The following is a 19,810-nucleotide window of genomic DNA, read 5'->3' on the forward strand; positions in this document are numbered from 1 at the left end:
CCCACTCTTTGTATTATTTTGAACAGTTTTGTCCAAATAAAAAAGACATGCCCCCACAAAAAGAGGAGCAACAGTGGAAGCTCTAGTGGCTCAGTGGTTTGAGCGATGCTCCATCATGTGGAGGTTATGGGTTCAAATCCCACTCTTTGCATTAAAATGCTTCATTTTGAACAATTTTGTCCAAATAAAAAATACATGGCCGCCAAAAAAGAGGAGCAATAGCAGAAGCTCCAGTGGCTCAGTGGTTTGAGTGTTGCTCTCTCATGTGGAGGGTTTGGGTTCAAATCCCACTCTTTGCATTAAAATGCTTTTATTTTCACTGGTTTTGTCCAAATAAAAAAAAAATAATTACCCCAAAATAAAGAGGTGTAAAAGTGGAAGCTCCAGTGGTTCAGTGATTTGAGTGTTGCCCTATCATGTGGAGGATTTGGGTTCGAATCTCACTCTTTGTGTTATAATGCTTCAGTTTCACCGGTTTTGTCCTAATAAAACTGACATGCACATGACATGACATGGAAGTGCCAGTGGCTCAGTGGGTTGACCGTGTTCTCCCCTGTTGGGAGGGTCCTGTTTCGAGACTGGACACAGAAGTGTGGATGCGTGGAGCAAACGCTGCAATGGAGACATGAGATCAAGTCTCACTTGACTTTAATAACTGATTATGTTGTATTTCATGCTTGTTTTTCTATATATTTGTTTTTTTTTACAAAATAATTTTATCAGATCAACTCCTTAACCAAGTTTTAAATTTAGTTTTCTCTTTTATTTAAAAAAAAAAATATAGGCATATATATATATATATATATATATATATATATATTGACGGCTGACAACTACAGATCAGGAATAATCAGAAGTCTATCAAATATTATTTGCTGATTTATAGAAGTTTATAAAAAGCACAAACAACTGTCAGGTGAATATTACGCCTTTTTATTATAGCAAATATGCAAGTAAATAAAAAAGAAGACACTGTAAATAAACACATGCCCTTTAATACCACAGTCTAATTATTAATACATTAAATAATGACAGTTTTCACCTTGGTAGACGTTTTGAAATGTTGAGGATTTTCTTTTGTCATTTGTATGTACATATCATATTGCTTTGCTCGTGTTGAATCCATCAGTCTTCTAGTATTAAAGCGGTGTCCGGATGGGGTTTTTGGGTCTGTTTACAAAGAGAGACGGTTTCAATATTCAAATAACTGTACATAGTACCAGCGTTTAGGCCTGATGAAGTGCGTCACCCGTGTCCTGAATGCATTACAACAACATGTAAAGGAATCACCGTCAATATGCATCGTCTGAAAAGCACAACTTCTGTTACGCAAACTTTGATCATCATGTTATGGATCGACAGCATACATGTTTTATCCGCACCGGGATTCACTCTTTTGAATCGGAGCGCTCTGTGTGTTCTGGGTTTGTAAATGCACTGTCCTGGGAATGCATGCTGGGATTGCTCTCTCTCTCTCTCTCTCACACACACACACACACACACACACACACACACACATGAAAGGGCTGGTTGGTCATTCCCTTTGTGACAGAACCAGATCTGGGTCAGTTCTGCAGAAGTAGTGGACAATTAATCAGACGACTGTGTTAATGAACACTTTCAGGAGTTTAAACTAGACTTTAGATGGACAAGGCAGAATGAGGGGTTTGTTTTTGATCAAGATATTTGGGTTGAGAAGAAACAGCATGTGTGAGTCACACACACACACACACTGGGGAGTTTGTTCTTCTGTTGGTCTTTGATCAGGTTTAGATGTAGTGTCCTCGACCCAGATCAGTGCTGTGATGATGAAGATGATGATGACCCGTGTCTACACTGGACTTGAGGCCAGACTTAGCAAGACATACATCATAAAAACAATCATGGAAAAATAGCAAAAATGTACACAAAACGCCACAACTTTGTATACATGTGGTTGAATAAAAAAAAGACATAACCCTCCTATTGCCTTCAAACTTAAAGAAAAGGTTCATCGACTAAAAATCACGTTTTAATTTTGAATGATAAATATCACTGTATATGCACACTAGTGTTTTCAAGTTTGGGGTCAGAAGGTTATATTTATGGGTCATATACTGTATGTAGTATAGTAGTGGGCAAAAGTGATGCTTGTTTTTAATGTCCCTACAAGTTCAATCAAACCTTAAAAATATGAGACACAATATTTTAAATATGAAGAAAAAAAACAAAACACTAAACTTGGTTAATCATTATTTAGCAAAAAAAGGCAAACTACAGCTACAGGTTTATGTTACATACAAAATAAAATATATTGAATTTATATATTTTTGGCCTGGACAAAAATTATGTTGGCACAATTCGGCATGTTTCATTGTGTTATATATATATATATATATATATATATATATATATATATAAATATATATATATATATATATATATATATACACTGTATAATATTTAAATAAAGGGTGAATATGTCAATTATACTGGGCCAGACATCACTTTTAGCCACTACTGTACATATACATACAGTATATAGACAATTACTGTATATATATATATATATATATATATATATACTGTATATATATATGGGTCACATTTAAACTGTTTGGACAATAGAAGGGTTAAATCCACTCGGTTAAAGAGCGCATTGCAAGCTGGCTTAAAAACAATTTGTTATATGGCAATCAATTTATTATATTTGCAAATACTATCTTTTTTCAGACAGACAGGGAATGTGTGCCTGAAGTGTGTATTTGTTTGTTAGTTTACTGTAATTTTACTGCAGTTTACTGTAGTTTAACAGTAGTTTACTGTAGTTTGCTGTAGTTTTACTGCAGTTTACTATAGTTTACTGTAATTTAACTGCAGTTTACTGTAGTTTATTGAAGTTTTACAGCAGTTTACTATAGTTTACTGTAGTTTAACTGTAGTTTTACTGCAGTTTACTGTTGTTTAACTGTAGTTTACTGTAGTTTAACTGTAGTTTATTGAAGTTTTACAGCAGTTTACTATAGTTTACTGTAGTTTAACTGTATTTTTACTGCAGTTTACTGTAGTTTAACTGCAGTTTACTGTAGTTTACTGTAATTTAACTGTAGTTTACTGTAGTTTTACTGCAGTTTACTGTAATTTAACTGCAGTTTACTGTAGTTTAACTGTAGTTTACTGTAGTTTTACTGTAGTTTTACTGTTTACTGTAGTTTAGTTTACTGTAATTTAACTGTAGTTTAACTGCAGTTTACTGTAATTTAACTGCAGCTTACTGTAGTTTTACTGTTTACTGTAGTTTAACTGTTGTTTACTGTAGTTTAACAGCAGTTTACTGTAGTCCAGTGTGTTATGAACTTCCCAAAGTAACCGTCCTTGACTCTCGCAATCCCGCATCTCACAACATTTTGACGTCGAAAACAGAAAACGATCAACTTCAAACAATCGGAAAACCTGTTAAACTGGGCTAATGAATAACGATTATTCATTCACAAAGATGGTTTAAAAATTAATGCATCATAGTTAGTTACCCTCATTCTGTCAGCACTCTCAAACTTGAGTCTATTTCCACTGAATCTTTAAACACACGGCGTCTGAGATGCATTTAAGTGCAAACGTTATGAACACTATGGATTTCCTCTAGACACAATCATATGTCTTCAACTTCCAATGCTTTGCCTCAGGATCCTTACATTTACTTTGTGACACACACACATACACACACACACACACACTCACACTCTTTGTCTTTAGCTCAGAATTCTTTTGATTCAAGCATTAGAGAGCTTATAAAACTTTCAACTGTTTAACGATATGCTTAATGCTCTGGCTCACTCCATCACTGTTTCCTATTTCTCAACGCCGGCTTTGCAAAAGCCCATGTTTGCTAGCAGATCCTTCAAACATAGAAGCCTGAACGCATTAAACCCCAGACCGCTTCGGCCCCGTGGCTCCAGGGCGTAATAGTGTTTCTGCGAGCGCTGCCAGGAAAGTCTCTCAAACGTAATGCCTTCAGAACAACACTCCCATCATCCTTCATGTAACAACAGAAATAAACACAAAACTCCATCCTAGTACTGATAACCGCATACAACGGTGCTATACGGAGTGAAAAACTTTAGAAACAACAAGGTTGAAATGAAAAAATCCATAGCGAGCGAGAAATCGGCCCTCGGCCTCGGAGTCGTTTTAATCACACACCGGAAGAGGGGCGTGGCCTGATTCCATATGCGTGAGGACGTCCTCTGATTGGTGGTTCGGGCGGAACAGGAAGTGACGCAGATCCTGTTGAAGTTCTTTGGGTTTGTTTGTGTGTGTGTGTGTGTGTGTGTGCATTACATTCCCCTTGTAAACGCTGCGAGTCTGTGTGTGTGGAGGGGCCGAGGGCCTGAGTGTGTGCCTAGTCCAGCGGCTCCTGCTTTATCCTGATGGGTGTGTTCATGGACTGACTCCTCCTGTCCTCGCGACACAACACGTACTCGCTGAACTGAGACGAGTCCACTCCGCCGCCACAGGACGCGGACACACTGAAGCCCTTCTGGAAGAGACGCTCCAACACCTGAAACACAAGCACAAGCTCAAAACACACTCGCACATCTCATCAAGTACACAAGATTTTACTCAATTTAAAACTACACTTTACTATATATTCACATAGAAAACGGCAATTTATTCCTGTGAATTTCATCAACATTACTCCAGTCTTCAGTGTCACATGATCCTTCAGAAATCACTCTAATATGATGATCTGATGCTCAAGAAACATTTATGATTATTATCAATGTTGAAAACGGTTGTGCTGCTTCATATTTTGGTGGAAACTGTTTTTTTTTTTCAGGATTTTATGATGAATTGTAAAAAACAAAAACAACAGCATTTATTTGAGGTTGTAAATGTCTCGACTGTCATTTTTGATCGGTTTCATCATCCCGTCCCGGAGACGAGTTCACTCAGGAAACGACTGAGCAGAGACGTGTTTGGGTGATTTAGTTTGGTTGTAACTTCAGGAGAATGTGGTCGTCATTCTCATAAATGAGTGTGTGTAAACAGAACGAGATTAAACATTCAGTAGAAGAGTGACAGCCATATTTAACTGAGGTACGAACGTGCTTACAGAGAAAAAACCTTTGTGTGTGTGAGAGAGAGAGAGAGAGAGAGAGAGAGAGGCTCTGTGTCATGTATTTGTCAGTAGAGCTTCTCTCTCTCTCTATCTCTGTGTGTATGTGTGTGTGTGTGTGTGTGTGTGTGCAGTGGCACATCTGTCAGTTTGATGAAAGTTCACGAGTGTCCGAGTTGATCCCGGTCTTCCGTCACTCTGAGATATGGCCAGAGCGGGACAGCTTCAGCTCTGGGACACTATGAGTGTGTGTGTGTGTGTTTGGCTAAATGTTTTTTCTTTCTGAAGTGTGTCGTTCGCCCCTCTCACTTCCTCAGTGTCTCAATCTCACTGCAGACTCATTCAATCTCTTTGGATTGTTCTTAAGTTCCCGTGATTTTTCAGGTTTATTAGTTTCTTCTCTCACTTTTTCAAGCTAAACGAGACGGTTTCTAAAAGCTGAAGCTAAACTGAAGTTACTAGCGCAAAAAAAGCTGGATTTTACATCTCGCCAGTAGCACCATGACTCTAATGTGCCCTTCATTTAAATAAATGTGCTTAATTGTATTTAATGTGCACTTCAGTGTATTTAAAAACCTGTACTTGCAGATAATATAATATTAATGAAATAAAAGGCCACTTAAGTGTACTTAAAGAGAGCAGTTTCATGACGCACTTAAGTACACTTTAAAAAAAGCATTGATATGGACTAGATGTCACACAAGAGTGTGATTACAAATACATAAAAATACACAGTATACAAGTTTCAATAGATATTTAAGACGATCTTAAAGTAATTATAAAAATGCATATAAAGATGTACTCGAGTGGGTCACAAAAGCATTCTTAAGCACAAATAACTGCATTTAATCTAAAATTAAATGATTTAATTGCATCTAACATGCAATTATGAGAGTGAAAACATTCAGTTCACGCTTAAAGTATAATATCTCTTATTTTAAATGTAAGTAGCATATTTATTTCTTATTATAAACCAGATTTGGTCAGATGCAATGTAGGGAAACACACACACACATGTGCACACTCACACAGTTGGTTAGTAGCCTAAAGTGATGATTCCACTAGTAATGAGAGTTGTATTGCATCATACAGTGAGACAGGATTATTGTGATATTCATATAATTATGAGTCAACCGACAGGAGTGTTGTGTTCGTCGTGTTCACTCCAGAAAAGAGAAAACACCCTTTCCACCTTAATCCTCCCAGCCGGGCTGAGACGGGGAACATGTCCAATCAGGAACGGCCATCTCTCAGGTCATGAGGTCACTGCTGCAATAATCATACTAATAACTATAGAAATACTGCTTTTTTAATTATTATTGTTTATTTTGTACCTAAATGTCATTTTTTCTCAAATTTTAAGCCTAATATTTATCAAAAAAAAAAAAAAAAAACATAAATAAATAAAATCTAGTGAAAATCTGGTAAAAAAAAAAAAGGCACATGCAAACCGATCTGAAAAGGCTTCTGTAAGGGTCAGGTTTAGGGTCAAGTGCCTTGTTTGTAAGGTTGTGAATATAAAAATTAAAGCGTTTTAATTTTTTTTAAAGAAATGAATACTTTTGTTCAGCAAGGTAAAATTGTTTAAAACTCAAGACATTTATAATGTTACAAAAGATTCTATCACAAATAAAAGCTGTTCTTTTAAACTTTTTGTTGAATCCAGAAAGAACTGCAGTTTTACAAAGCATTTTTGTCCCTATTAAGCGTTCCTTAGCACTAAAGCAATCAGAATACATTTAAATCACAATTATTCCCGATCCCAGCTAACAGCGAACTTCACAAACCTTCTTCCAGTAACATTAATGTTCGTTCAAAGTGTAATAATTGTTTCCTGAACCTTTTTTAAATGTTAATAGTTTTAGAATGTTCAGAGAACATTCAAAAGTAACAATCTCAAAATGTTTGCAAAATGGAATGTTCCCTTAATATGACAGATAAAACATTTCAAAAACTGGAACATTCAGAAATAACGTTTTAACGGGAACTTTGGCTAGTGTGAGAGAAAACATGATTATAAATATATTTCAATCATTATTGAGAAGTATAATGTGTCTGCATTTTAGAGCATTGCATCATTGGCTTTAGCAGCAGTCGTGTGTGTGTGAACAGTTCTGTTTGAAAGATAGCAGCTTCAGCAAGAAACAGAGAAACGAGCTTCAGTCACTTCACAGAAATCAACTCGTTTTAGAAAAGAAATAGAGCGAGCAAACAAAGAGAGGGCAGACGGAGACTGACTGAAACTGTTGTGTTAGTTGATGCAGCCAATTAATTATATTGCAAGCCATTTAGAAATCTATAAAAGAAGCATAAAGGGGTTGAGGCTGTTTGAGAAAGTGTAAGTATGGTATTAAAAAATGCAATACGTGTGTTTCAACCGCTCTGGGCGTTGTTACGTTGGAGTCTCTTTTAAAAGGGAAGAGCTGTGTCTTAAAAAGGAGAAACGTGTAAATTATGCATTTCATTTTCTAACCTCTCTTTTCTTCTCGCTCTTGCCTTTTGTTTTTGAGGGAGTGAAGAATTATGGCTGCACATAAAAAGCCGTTGTAGTTGCGTGTTTTACTCGAGCCTGAGGGGGCGCTGTCGAGGTGTGTGTGTGCGTGTTCGGGTTAGTTCAAACACAGGTTGAGCCTCAAATCTCATTAACATATATCAGAGATGAAATGTATGAAAATATTGGTTATAGTAACCAAAATGATCACGATTATCAATATTATCACGGTATTGTGCAGGAAATGTTCAGAATACAGTGAAATCAAGTTGTCGAAAAGCAACAAACAACATGAAATAATATAATAACAATAAAATGAGCTTGTTTTGTTTGCATTAACATTAGAATAATAATATTATAAATGATGGCGGGATTTTAAATGAAGAAAAAATATTGGTTTTATTGATGTACAAATGCAGTTTTGATTAAAAAAAATGATAAACCTCACGTTTCAGGCCTATGAAATATGTTTTTCCCCTCTTAAAGGGACAGTTACGAGATATAACGATTGTATTCATCATATACACCGAGGATGACAAGAGGGAGAGGAAATCATGGGGTAATTTTCATTTTTAGGTGAACTATCCCTTTAAATTTAGTTAAAATGTTTGTGTTTTTTGTTGTACGTTTACTGAATAGCATTTTAATAGTTTAATGAAATGTTAATGATAAAAAGTATGTCTAATGAATTGAATTCATAAAGCAACAATTTTAATAATTTAAAACACAAATCAGAAATTATGTGTATTTTAACAAAACATTAATTTGATTTATCTCTTAACCATATGAAATTAAACTATTTGATAATTCCATTAAAAAAAGTACGTTTTAATAATAATTTAATATTATTGTTATTAATGTTAGTATTATTATTACATCGAGATCTGTACAATTGTAATATATTTCTGTCACAAATTCTTCAAGTTAAACCAAACTTTTATGCCATGACTTTTTATGACTGGATTTCGTGAATTTCATCCACGTTTTCGGTATTGCGGTAATCATAGCGCCCTATATGGATTTCCACAAAAATCTGAAGCACCAAAAACTGTTTTCAACATGATAATAATAATCATAAATGTTTCTTAAGTATCAGATCCTCATATTAGAGTGATTTCTGAAGGATCATGCGACACTGATAACTGAAGTAATGATGCTGAAAATTCACAGGAATAAATTACACTTTACTATATATTCAGATAGAAAACTTTTTTTTTAATATAATAATATTTCACAGTTTTTACTGTATTTTTTACCAAATAAACGCAGACTTGGTGAGCAGAAAGACTTCTTTACAGACCTCAAACTTTTGATTTTGGTTAAATGAGATATTAAGCTATTTTTTATATCAATCAAGTCAGGGCTAAACCTGTGATGCTGAAAGACGCTGTCTAGATAGGCAGCACTACTATCTAGTGATGATGACCTCGTTATTTATTCCAGCATTGACACTGATTGTCTTAAATCCGGCCAGATAAAGACTAAACTGAACAAAGCGTCCTGCATGCTGTCAGCACACCAGTGCAGTAACCCAGAGATGTGCTTACCTGCACTGAGTTCAGTCTGCAGTATCCGTTCAGGGGGAAGCGGATGACGTGCGTGGGGTCCTGGTTCCAGCCGGCGTTGACCGAGTTACACATGACGTCGCCGGTCTCGGGGAACACCTCCTCGATGAGCACCTTCTCGCCGCTGAGGGCGATGCGCTCGCCGAGGTCAGGGGTCACGCGCACCACCAGGCAGTCGCAGGGTTGAGCCAGGCGCCTCTGCTCCCGATCCTGCTTCCAGCGCTCCAGCTCCTTGATCATCGGAGACAGCTGGTAATAACGCGCCTCCTCGTACAGCAGGTGGAACTCCTGCAACATTCAAACATTGTCAAAAAAAGAGATAATGCTTCTCAATTAATGTTTATGCTTTCTAGATCAAATACAGTCACCGACTATGAGTGAGGGTGATGCTTTTGCCGCAACGCCACTAATAAATAAAAAAGGCAGTAAATGAATGAATGTTTAAAAGGCGTGCGGGGGGCATGTTTGGCTCAGAGGGGCATCGGCTCGGCCCGCGGGTCACTGTCGAGACGTTTGGCAGGATCTCATGTGCTCGTTGGAGCCCGTCAGTGAAGGACCTCGAGGCTTCAGCGTTTCTGAATCCAGGCAGACAACAGCAGACTGCCAAACTCTCTCTCTCTCGCTCGCCCGCTCTTCCTCACGGGGATCTTGCCAGGGGTTTTTTGCCCCTTTCAGTTTTTCCTTAATTTCCCACAAGTCCAGATGGTACTATTCTTCCTCGTCTCTCCATCGCTGAGGAGCTGAGGTGTGGAAATGATCGAGTTCATCTGAGGATATGGTTTTGTGTGCAGAGTAATCTGCATAAAGATTGATATGAACAGTCCTGAACTACATGACTGATTGTATACGCAGGTTACTCTGTGTGGAGGATCAACTGTTTGACACGCTAATAAAAGTCTCCTTGCATGATGTAAACTACATTTCAACAGTTCACCTATATATAAGCAGATGAGATTTGCTATATTGGATTAATTGCACAAAATATTAACCATATTATATCACACAGATCTGTAAAGTTGGATATAGAAGTAGATATATATATATATATAGCACATCTCAACTGCTTGATTGCTTGAATCATCACGAAATGAAAACTATTATCACACAGATCTAGTATGCTAAACGCAGCTGTAGGCATTTAAGATATTAGAAATATTAACAACATTATTTTTTGTAAAAGCGCTTTACGCATAAATTTGACTTGAAAATTTGACTATTATAAAACACAACAATCAATTTCAGCTATAATCTAAGCAGAAAATATTTTCAAATTGCATGCAATCCAATGCAATATAATATATTAAAATATAACTTTAGATTGTTTGATATCATTGCAAATGGACATTATTAGGGGAAAATGTGTATGAAAGTATTTATAACTGGTCAAGATACATCTCTAGCCTCCATTCGTGGATGGCTATTCAACATATTAATTTTATATTGTTTAACCTGTTAACTGTCACCATACCCCCCCCCCCTCCCCTTTTTTTTTAATAGACATGGAAATGCACATTTCGAACTTAAATGGTTGTAATTCGAGAATGCTTTGGAATATAGACTTGTTTTAAAGAAGACATTTGTAGTGAAATAAATTAACAAAGTAAAACAGAAAAAAAGTTATACAAATTTGAGTTTATGGAAATGTACAAATGTAAAAAAAAAAAAAAAAATTATTCATATTTAATATAAAATATGTATTTTGAAAACCTGGTCTACTCTAAAATTGCAGAAAAATAATCAAAGCCAAAAATCTGAACAAGTTGTGTTTAAAATTTTAGTTTGATATTTAAAAAAAAAAGAGCTTTCTGTGAGATTTTGTTTGGGTGCAGTACCGAACGCTTCCACTAGGGCACAACCAGACTCCATTACTGCCCATATAAGGGCACCTCATTTTTCATATATGTTTTGAGTGATATGGACCATCATTTACACAATTTTCATCCAAGTTACAAAGTAGACATCCTATTCAGAAGTAGTACGGTAAGTTTGGCAGATTTTGATATGAATTCAACCTCTAAGAAACGCACACAAAGAACAAGCATGTCCGTTAGAGCTTCCTGCCACATCACAATTTTTTTTCTTAATATTTAAAACATTTTTAGACCTTTCTATTTCTAAAATAATGGAATGAGTGCAATCTTTAGAACTCTTGGCATGAAAACAAACTGATTTTCATGATTTTTCATGTTCATTGCTATTTCAAAATAAAGGTCTGCACACGCTTTATGAGTATGAAAATATTCTTGTTGCAAATTGATAAATTACGGCTCCTGTGTAATTTATTTTGAAAAGCTGTCACCAAATATGGAAACTACAGATTGTAAGCTTTCAAATGATATATAATTAGTAGGGCTGTCAAACGATTAATCGCGATTAATCGATTCCAAAATAAAAGTTTGTGTTTACATAGCCTAATATATGTGGGTGCACTGTGTATAATTATTATATATATATATAAATACACACACACATGCATGTATATTTAAGAAAAAAAAATATTATTTATATATAAAATGTTTATATTTATATATAATATAAATTATACATAAATCTATATACAGTATATACATGAAAATGTTTCTTGAATATATACAAGCATGTGTGTGCATTTATATATATAATAATTATACACAGATTATGTAAACACAATCTTTTATTTTGCATGCGATTAATCGTGATTAATCGTTTGACAGCCCTAATAATTAGTCAATTTCACTTAAGGTCTTTTCAAAGATATTATTATTTTAAAAAAATATAATGGCAAACCTGTGGGACGTCACGTGACAGTTAAGGGGTTAAAATCATTGTAAGTGGACATTATAATGGAAAAAGGTATATGACACGTCTCTAACCTCTATGACATGGATAGTTCTATATACATAAGAATTAGACTATTATAATAATGTTTTACATGTCAGAGCTTTAATCTAAGCAGAAAATGCATGGAAAAAAAACTCGAAATCAATGCAAGAGGACATTCCAGAGGGAAAACTGTAAATGAAAGTATATCTAACTTCGGATGGGACACGTCTCTAACCTCCACATGTAGATTGTCTTATTTCTTTTCTTTTGCCCTTCACACTGCAGATGACAGAACGCATGCGGTGCTGGAGGGAACGAGGGAACGCTACGGTATTAAAAGAAGCTCCTCGTGCGCCTGGATCTCTGTTTTCAGCAGGACTCGTTCTCACACGATACAAGAGAGGTGAAGAAAGAAAGACGATTCGCTACCCTGAATTCCCATGTTCAGGCGATCCGACAGGCCTGTTGTGATCCAAAATAATGATCTTACTCGATTGCCCATCGGCAAGACAACATCTCACAGACAGACAGAGAGAGAGAGAGAGAGAGAGAGAGATCCCCCCCGTCTCCATCTAACACATATAAGAGATGACCATTTCTCTTTGATTTCAGTCGAGCACATGCTGATGTAGAGGTCAGATCCGTGACACAAACCTCTTTACGGTCTTGCTCATCATGAACGATTCATGTTATTCTGTGTTTTATAATCGCTGCTCGTGGTCACAAACAGAACAGAATGCTTTATTGACTCGAGCAGCTTGACAACAGATAATCTCTGCTACAAATGAGGCTTTTTTCACTGATAGATGCAAAGCATATTCCACGTTCACATTGATTTAGCGTAACGCAGGCCGCCGCGGGCCATGACAGTCACGATGCCTCACGGACACGCTTCACACCGCCGGCTGCCGCTCGCATCTCGGTCTGATTTCACACACATTGATCATCAGATCAAACCAGTCCAAACGGGGCTCTTTGTCCAACTCGAGAGAGGAAAACAAAGCCAATCCAGATCAAAATTAAAAGACGTAATCATATTTCTGCGTGTTTGTGTACACAATGTTTCAAAGAAGCTTTACATTAAATGCTATGTACACTCTCAGAAAAACTTTTCAAGAGGTAAACTTTTGACCATTTTAGGTGCTAATAATTACATTTTAATTGTTAATATGTCCATTTTAGGTCTTGATATGTACATTTTAGGTGCTAATATGTACATTTAAGGTGTTAATACGTACATTTTAGGTGCTAATAAGTACATTTTAATTGTTAATGTCCATTTTAGGTCTTAATATGTACATTTTAGGTGCTAATATGTACATTTAAGGTGTTAATATGTACATTTTAGGTGCTAATAAGTACATTTAAGGTGGTAATAGGTACATTTTAAGTGTTAATATGTACATTTCGGGAGCTAATATGTCCATTTTAGGTCCTAATATGTACATTTTAGGTGCAAATAACTACATTTTAGGTATTAATATGTACATTTTAGGTGCTAATAAGTAGGCTACATTTAAGGTGTTAAAATGTACATTTTAAGTGTTAATGTGTACATTTCGGGAGCTAATATGTTCATTTTAGGTCCTAATCTGTATATTTTAGGTGCTAATACGTACATTTTATGTGCTAATATGTCCATTTTAGGTCCTAATATATGGATTTTAGGTGCTAATATGTACCACTAAGGTACCAATATGCAGCCTTTGGGTACAAAAGTGTACCTTTTGAAAAGGTACAGCCCCAGTGACAGCTTTTGTACCTTTTTTTATGAAAGTGTATTGTGACGTTTGAACTGAATGTGCCATATGAAATATTCATAAATATGAATTCAAGTCATTTCCGTGGTTCAGATGTATGAACGTAATTTGCTCATACAGGGAAAACACTGCAATGTGACACAATCACAGCCAATCAGAACATATTTGATACTTATATATATATATATATATATATATATATATATATATATATATGGAGCAATAATATTGCACTATGGGCGGGGCTATCAAAATAAAACCAAGAAACTAAAAATATGTCCTGATCTTTGTCTTTTCATTTGATTGCAGCTGGACAAAAAAAAACCCTCAATATTGCATGAAAGCACTGTTATTACTAGTCCTTTTTTAAGGATTTGACTGGTTAGGACTATGCAAGTATGTGAACACACATTTACTTAGAAATGCTACTCAAATTTGTATATTGCTGCCATTTGCAATGCTCTGCATTCTCAGTATTGCCACAGGTGGCGCTATATATAGTAATTTTATAGTAAAAATGATAACAAATAAAAGCTTGATATCTCAATTTGCATGTAATGAGTCTATATAATATATTAGTTAAATCTTTTAAGTTGAATTACTGAAATAAATTAACTTTTGTTCCATATTCAAAAAAATGCATCAAAAAACTCTTTAAATTGATAGAACACATGTGACAACATCATGGCATGCTGGATACTGTCTCACACACTCCTTTGCTCAATAGTACGCAGTGTTTACTGTAGTACACTATTGCAAAAAGCGAGTGAATCTGGATTTTTCCAGAAGAACATGTTTCAGACTAAACAATCCTTGATTTTGAATACCTTAAAGTCATCGGGCAGGAGCAGTTTGCAGGTTCTCAGGAAGCTGAGGATATAGCGGAATATCTCTCCGTCTCTGTCGATGAAGTAATGCTGCTTTAAACTGTCCAGAACGATCGGCTCGGTTCCGTTAAACAGCCTGCTGATCCTGAAAATTAACACACACACACACACACACACACACACAGTTAATGGAGCGAGGCCAGCCTCCTTTAAATGCATGAAACAATTAGCATTTATTTTCAATTTTATTAGTGCCCAGCCAAAAACGCATTACCGCTCGGTTCTGAAACAAGAGGCTTTAGGCAGATTTCAGTGGCTGAGAATAGAGTCCTTCTCTACAATGAGCCGAAAACCCTTCAATGTTTTATCATCTCAGCTGTCACAAGCCAATTAAATAACTCCCACGTAACACCATGATGTCAGGAAGTAAAGCAGGACAGTCATACGAGCCTATGATGCGTATTTGCATAATGATAGGGCTTTGTTAAAGCAACGAGTAACTATAGTTGAAAGTTTCCTTTGCAACAAATCCTGAAGATTAAAAACCCCATGTTGAGTCTGGACACTTTTGTGATCTACAAAACCCTGTATTGATAATTTAGCAAACACACACACACACACACACACACACACACACACACACACACACACCTCCCAGCTAATACAAATATGATATAAGAATGTTCTCATTAAGAACATTTGAAAACATCCTTTTTTTTAAAAAAACGGTATTTCTTGAAACGGTATCAAAGAAACATTCCATTTTACCGGTATATTCTTCAAACATTCCAGGATTGTTACTTTTGAATTTTGAAACATTCTAAACATTGTGAATATTCTAAAAATGTAACATTTAAAAACACATAGTGTAAGATGAAGCTCAAGCTAAAAGCAATAACGTTTTTGATCTAGCGTTTTGAGAACATGGATAACTTCTATTAGCGTTACTGGAAGAACGCTTGTTCATAACTTTGAGAGAACCTTTCCAGAATGTTCCCTGTTAGCTGGGATTTCAGTGGAAGGAGAATAAAAGAGAAGGAAACAGAATCCTTCATTCATTCAGCGTGACTGTCTCTATCTCTCTCTTCTTTAGTTTTCTCCACCTTCTGACTTTTCTTAGTTAAAGTCTCCCAAAAACATCCATAACACTTAAATAAATATGTATTTTGTCATTTATAAAAATGAAAGATAACACAAGCGCACTTGCAAGCAAAAGTTTATCGCCAAAAAAAAAAAAAAAGATAAAATGTGATTCCCAAAGGTGGTTTTCACAACATTTTTTTTATTTCTTACACTTTAATAGCATTTTAATCAGAGTTTGTGAGTCCATCACCATAAAAACAGCAAACGATTATAATACATTATAATGCATTCTACTATATTCTACCATAAAAAATACAGTTTCTATACTTACTTTATTGCTTATTAGTCAAATCATAAAATCGAATCAGTCACTTGTGAGGTTCCATGATAGTCAGGATGCTCAGGTGTGTGTGTCCATCTCCAGATAAATATCTCAATAACACATTCTCCTACTAAACCTACTATCAAACATTGGTATCACTTTACAATAAGGTTCATTAGTTCAGATTAGTAAATGCACTGTAAAAATGAATATGCTTTGTCTAATCAATAAAATGGCAACAGATTACAAGCAATATCATTAATTAAGTTCAACCAATTAGAATTGAGTAATACTTAATCAAAATATTCCTTAAAAGTTAAGTGTAAAGTTTACACCAAAAAATTCAACAAAAATATCTGAATAACAGACAGATGTCAAAACCGTCATTTTAAAGCAAACCTAAAACTAACACTGAGCAGCATAATGGTGACTTAAACATAATTTCTAAAAAATGTTTTACTCATTTTAAATGGTTAACTTTTAATGAATTAATTTGATTAATTCTATTGTTAAATTTAATTAATAATATTGCTTGTAATCTGTTGCCACAATTTTTTTTGATTAGATAAAGCACATTCATTTTTATAGCGTAGTGACTAACAATGCGTAATATTAGTTCAAGTATTTATTAATCTTGTTAATGTTAGTTAAGCTGTTCATTGTTTGTTCATAAACTAATGTTAATTTGAACAATAACGCATTAGTAAACGTGGAAGTTAAAATTAATAAATGCTGTAGAAGTATTCTTCATTGTTAGTTCATGTTAATGAATCTTATTGTAAAGTGTAACCCAAACATGTTTTGCACTGTACACTGAATACCTGAACATATCTCCATCTTTCTGCATGTCTCAGTTCTCTCTGAACTCTGATAGGATCAGCATTTCCTTCCGTTCCCGATGCAATCTCCTCTCTAATCACTACAGTTCCTGGATCAGCTGAAGAAGAAACCTACAGCCTTGTCAAAGCCTAGCAGACGTTTACTGAGCGACTCGGCGGGAGGAAGTGCTTTACAACACACACGCACTTCATTGAGCTCTGCAGGTGTGTGTATCGTGGACCTGTGTAATTCATACACTCTTCCACGCAAGTCTCGTCACCTTCTGCACTTTCCAAAGCTCTTGTTTTCCCTGTTGTTTCCTTCTCTCTTTCTCTCTCTCTCTCTATTCCCTCCCTTTGGAAATCGATGCAAAATGCTTTATAAAAAACCAATACTCATCTCCCTGTATCGCCTGCGGCCGTCCTTTCTCATATGGTCTTGCAATTCTTCCAGCTAGAGTTTCACCATGCCCCTCCAGGCAAACACTGTTTTTCATCTGCACTTTTTTTAAAAAGCAATTAAAATGCTGCCTGTTTTTCTTTTCTTCCTCCTCTCCCTCCACCCGTCTCTCTCTCTCTCTCTCTCTGGCTCGGTTGACACGGCAGGGAATACGGTTGTCAGACTCACTCAGAGCAGTAAATACGGTTCTGTTCACACACTTTGACTATGATGGCGAGAGACAACGGTGTGTGACGTCACATGAAGGCGATTCTTCAACTTTTGACGGTTTGAAATGGTGAAAAATGAAACTTCTTCAAAGTATGATTTATCGGTGTTGAAATATTGATCACATGTTCTGAATAAAGATCTGGCCTTGATCAACCTTCAGATGGATTGGAGTATTTTTTGAGATTCGGAAGTTAGCTAGCATTCAACTCTGAAGCCTTAAGGACAGAAACAAATATATATTTTTAACCCTAAAACCGTATTCTGGACAAATGTGGGCAAAATAGTTTTGATTTATTTTTTAAAAATACTTCCCTTGATCTGAGCGGTGCTTGGCTACTTTTCCTAAGTTTGCCTCCTGAACACACACAATTTTTTTGGACTCAATTCTACAATGTTAAGTGGGTGAAAACAAAACCTCCTTAATCTTGTATTTGGGACAAAAATTGGCACCCATAGAAATGAATGGGAAAAACTGTAATTTAGAGCAGTCTAAAATGAGCCATAATAAGACACCAGTGACAACAAAGTCACTTCATCTTTAGGTTTTAGCTCTAAGAACTTTTTAGAATGATATTTTAGTTGAAATTAAAAAAAATAAAACATGTAAATAAATGAAGTAAATAAATTCAAATATACCCCCAAAATACAAAAAAAATCACCATAAATGGATAGACAAAACTTTATCAAAGACAGTGATGTAACATTTATAATAAATAAAAATTAGGATCACACCTGAGTCCTCTGTGCCCACATTTGTCCACAATTACAGGATTAAGGGCTATAAAGTGAATACGTTTGAGGGCTACAAAAAAAAAAAAAAAATGTTTATAACTTCAGAGTTGAAGTCTTAAGTCTTAAAAATATATATTTTTTGTAAATTAAAAAAAATTAGAATCATTTAGCGCTTTGGGTACAAGAACAGCGCAATATAAAATAAAAGGTATTATTACTATTTCAGTCAACAGACTGCTAGCTAGTTTACTGAAATCATAAGAATAAAAAAGGATATTTTGAATAAAGAAAAAAAATATTCAGAGTTCACTGAAGTCTTAAAAAAAATATATTTTTGTAAATTTAAAAAAATATATTTTTCATGATTTCAGTCAACAGACTGCTAGCTAACTCTGATATCATAAGAATAAAAAGGCACAAAGTTTAATGCTCCTGATTTTTAATCTTTAAAAAAAAATACAACTAAAGCATACATGGAAATAAAAATGTTATTAATAACTTAAACTTTTAAGGTAGAATTCTAAAATATATTTATTTGAAATCATTGTAACAGTTTGAAGAATAATCACCCAGTTACATCCGCCGTGATTCAGTATGTCGACATAAATATATAATATAAAACCCACTGGAACGCTGATCAAGGCCATAATCAGAGATGCATTCTGGGAAATAAGAATTGTTTATGCATGTAAACCAACTGGAAAAAGTTTAATTTATTAAGTGAACTAAAGAATCACTCAATACAGTCATCAAACCCAGGCACTGAGTGTGTTCCTCTGACACACACTCACTACAGTCTGACCTGACACTGCACATCTACACACGGTGTGCATCACTGCATCATGCAACATAAACATTGGATCCGAAATACAGAAAAGCCCTGAACAAATACATGCACAAGACTTTAAATATGCAAATATATTAAATATGCGATTGCATGATTGACAGGTGAGTGCTGTAATTGCATTACATGCACTAAAGTTTGGGGCTGGAGAGATTTAATCATGCTTTTGAGAAGTGTCTTCTGCTCACCGAGGCTGCGTTAAGTTGATCAAAAATACAGGATCCAAAATAATTATTCAAAATTAAATTAACTGTTTTCTATGTAAAAAATATTAAAAGGTCCAGAATGCATTAGAATTCATAAAATGTTATTAGTTACAGTAACAAACTTCTAGTTAGTCACCTCTGAAATTGTACATTTTTTTTAACATAAAATGATGTGTGTATATGCGTGTGTGTGTGTGTGAAGTCATACTAAATTAACTGAAAAAATTATTTAAAAAATAATGATTGACAGGTGAGTAGGCATTTTTTTTATGATTTCAGAGTTATCAGACAGCAAGTTATTCAACTCTGACATCATAAAAATACATTAAAGCATATACACTGTCAAATACTAAATGAACTGATACAAGTTCTAGTATGAAATAGAAATGTTGTTTTTAGGAAGTCACATGACTGACAGGTGAGTAGGCGGGTCCAGTCTGCATCAGATTGCTTTAATATTACACAACAAATCTGACTGCATATATGTGTGTGATTGGCTCGATTGAGACGGATATCAATACCAGATTTTCTAGAAACCGTTTTAGATTTTCCGTTTCTAAGACGAAAACTTTGTGTCGCTTTTTCCTTTCTTGAA

The 19,810-nt window shown here is 35.2% G+C and overlaps 1 protein-coding gene across 5 annotated transcripts in view; it reads right to left on the reverse strand.

Moving 5' to 3' along the window:
- Positions 1-912: 912 nt before the first annotated feature.
- The window catches only part of kctd15b (potassium channel tetramerization domain containing 15b), a 31,542-nt gene continuing 12,644 nt past the window's right edge, over positions 913-19,810 (reverse strand). For 4 of the 5 annotated variants that reach the window (XM_039684285.2, XM_039684284.2, XM_039684283.2 and 1 more), the window contains 3 exons: positions 14,541-14,685; positions 9,134-9,439; positions 913-4,537 (listed from right to left, as the gene is read on the reverse strand). In XM_039684285.2, coding sequence (XP_039540219.1) covers positions 4,379-4,537; positions 9,134-9,439; positions 14,541-14,685 — 610 coding nt within the window. In that variant the 3' untranslated portion in view covers positions 913-4,378. The remainder of the gene's footprint in view (positions 4,538-9,133; positions 9,440-14,540; positions 14,686-19,810) is intronic. The other variant, XR_016145411.1, reaches the window with a different exon arrangement.

The sequence above is a fragment of the Pimephales promelas genome, chromosome 10 (genome assembly GCF_988280905.1).
Source record: "Pimephales promelas chromosome 10, fPimPro1.hap1.1, whole genome shotgun sequence".
NCBI classification, from domain to species: domain Eukaryota; kingdom Metazoa; phylum Chordata; class Actinopteri; order Cypriniformes; family Leuciscidae; genus Pimephales; species Pimephales promelas.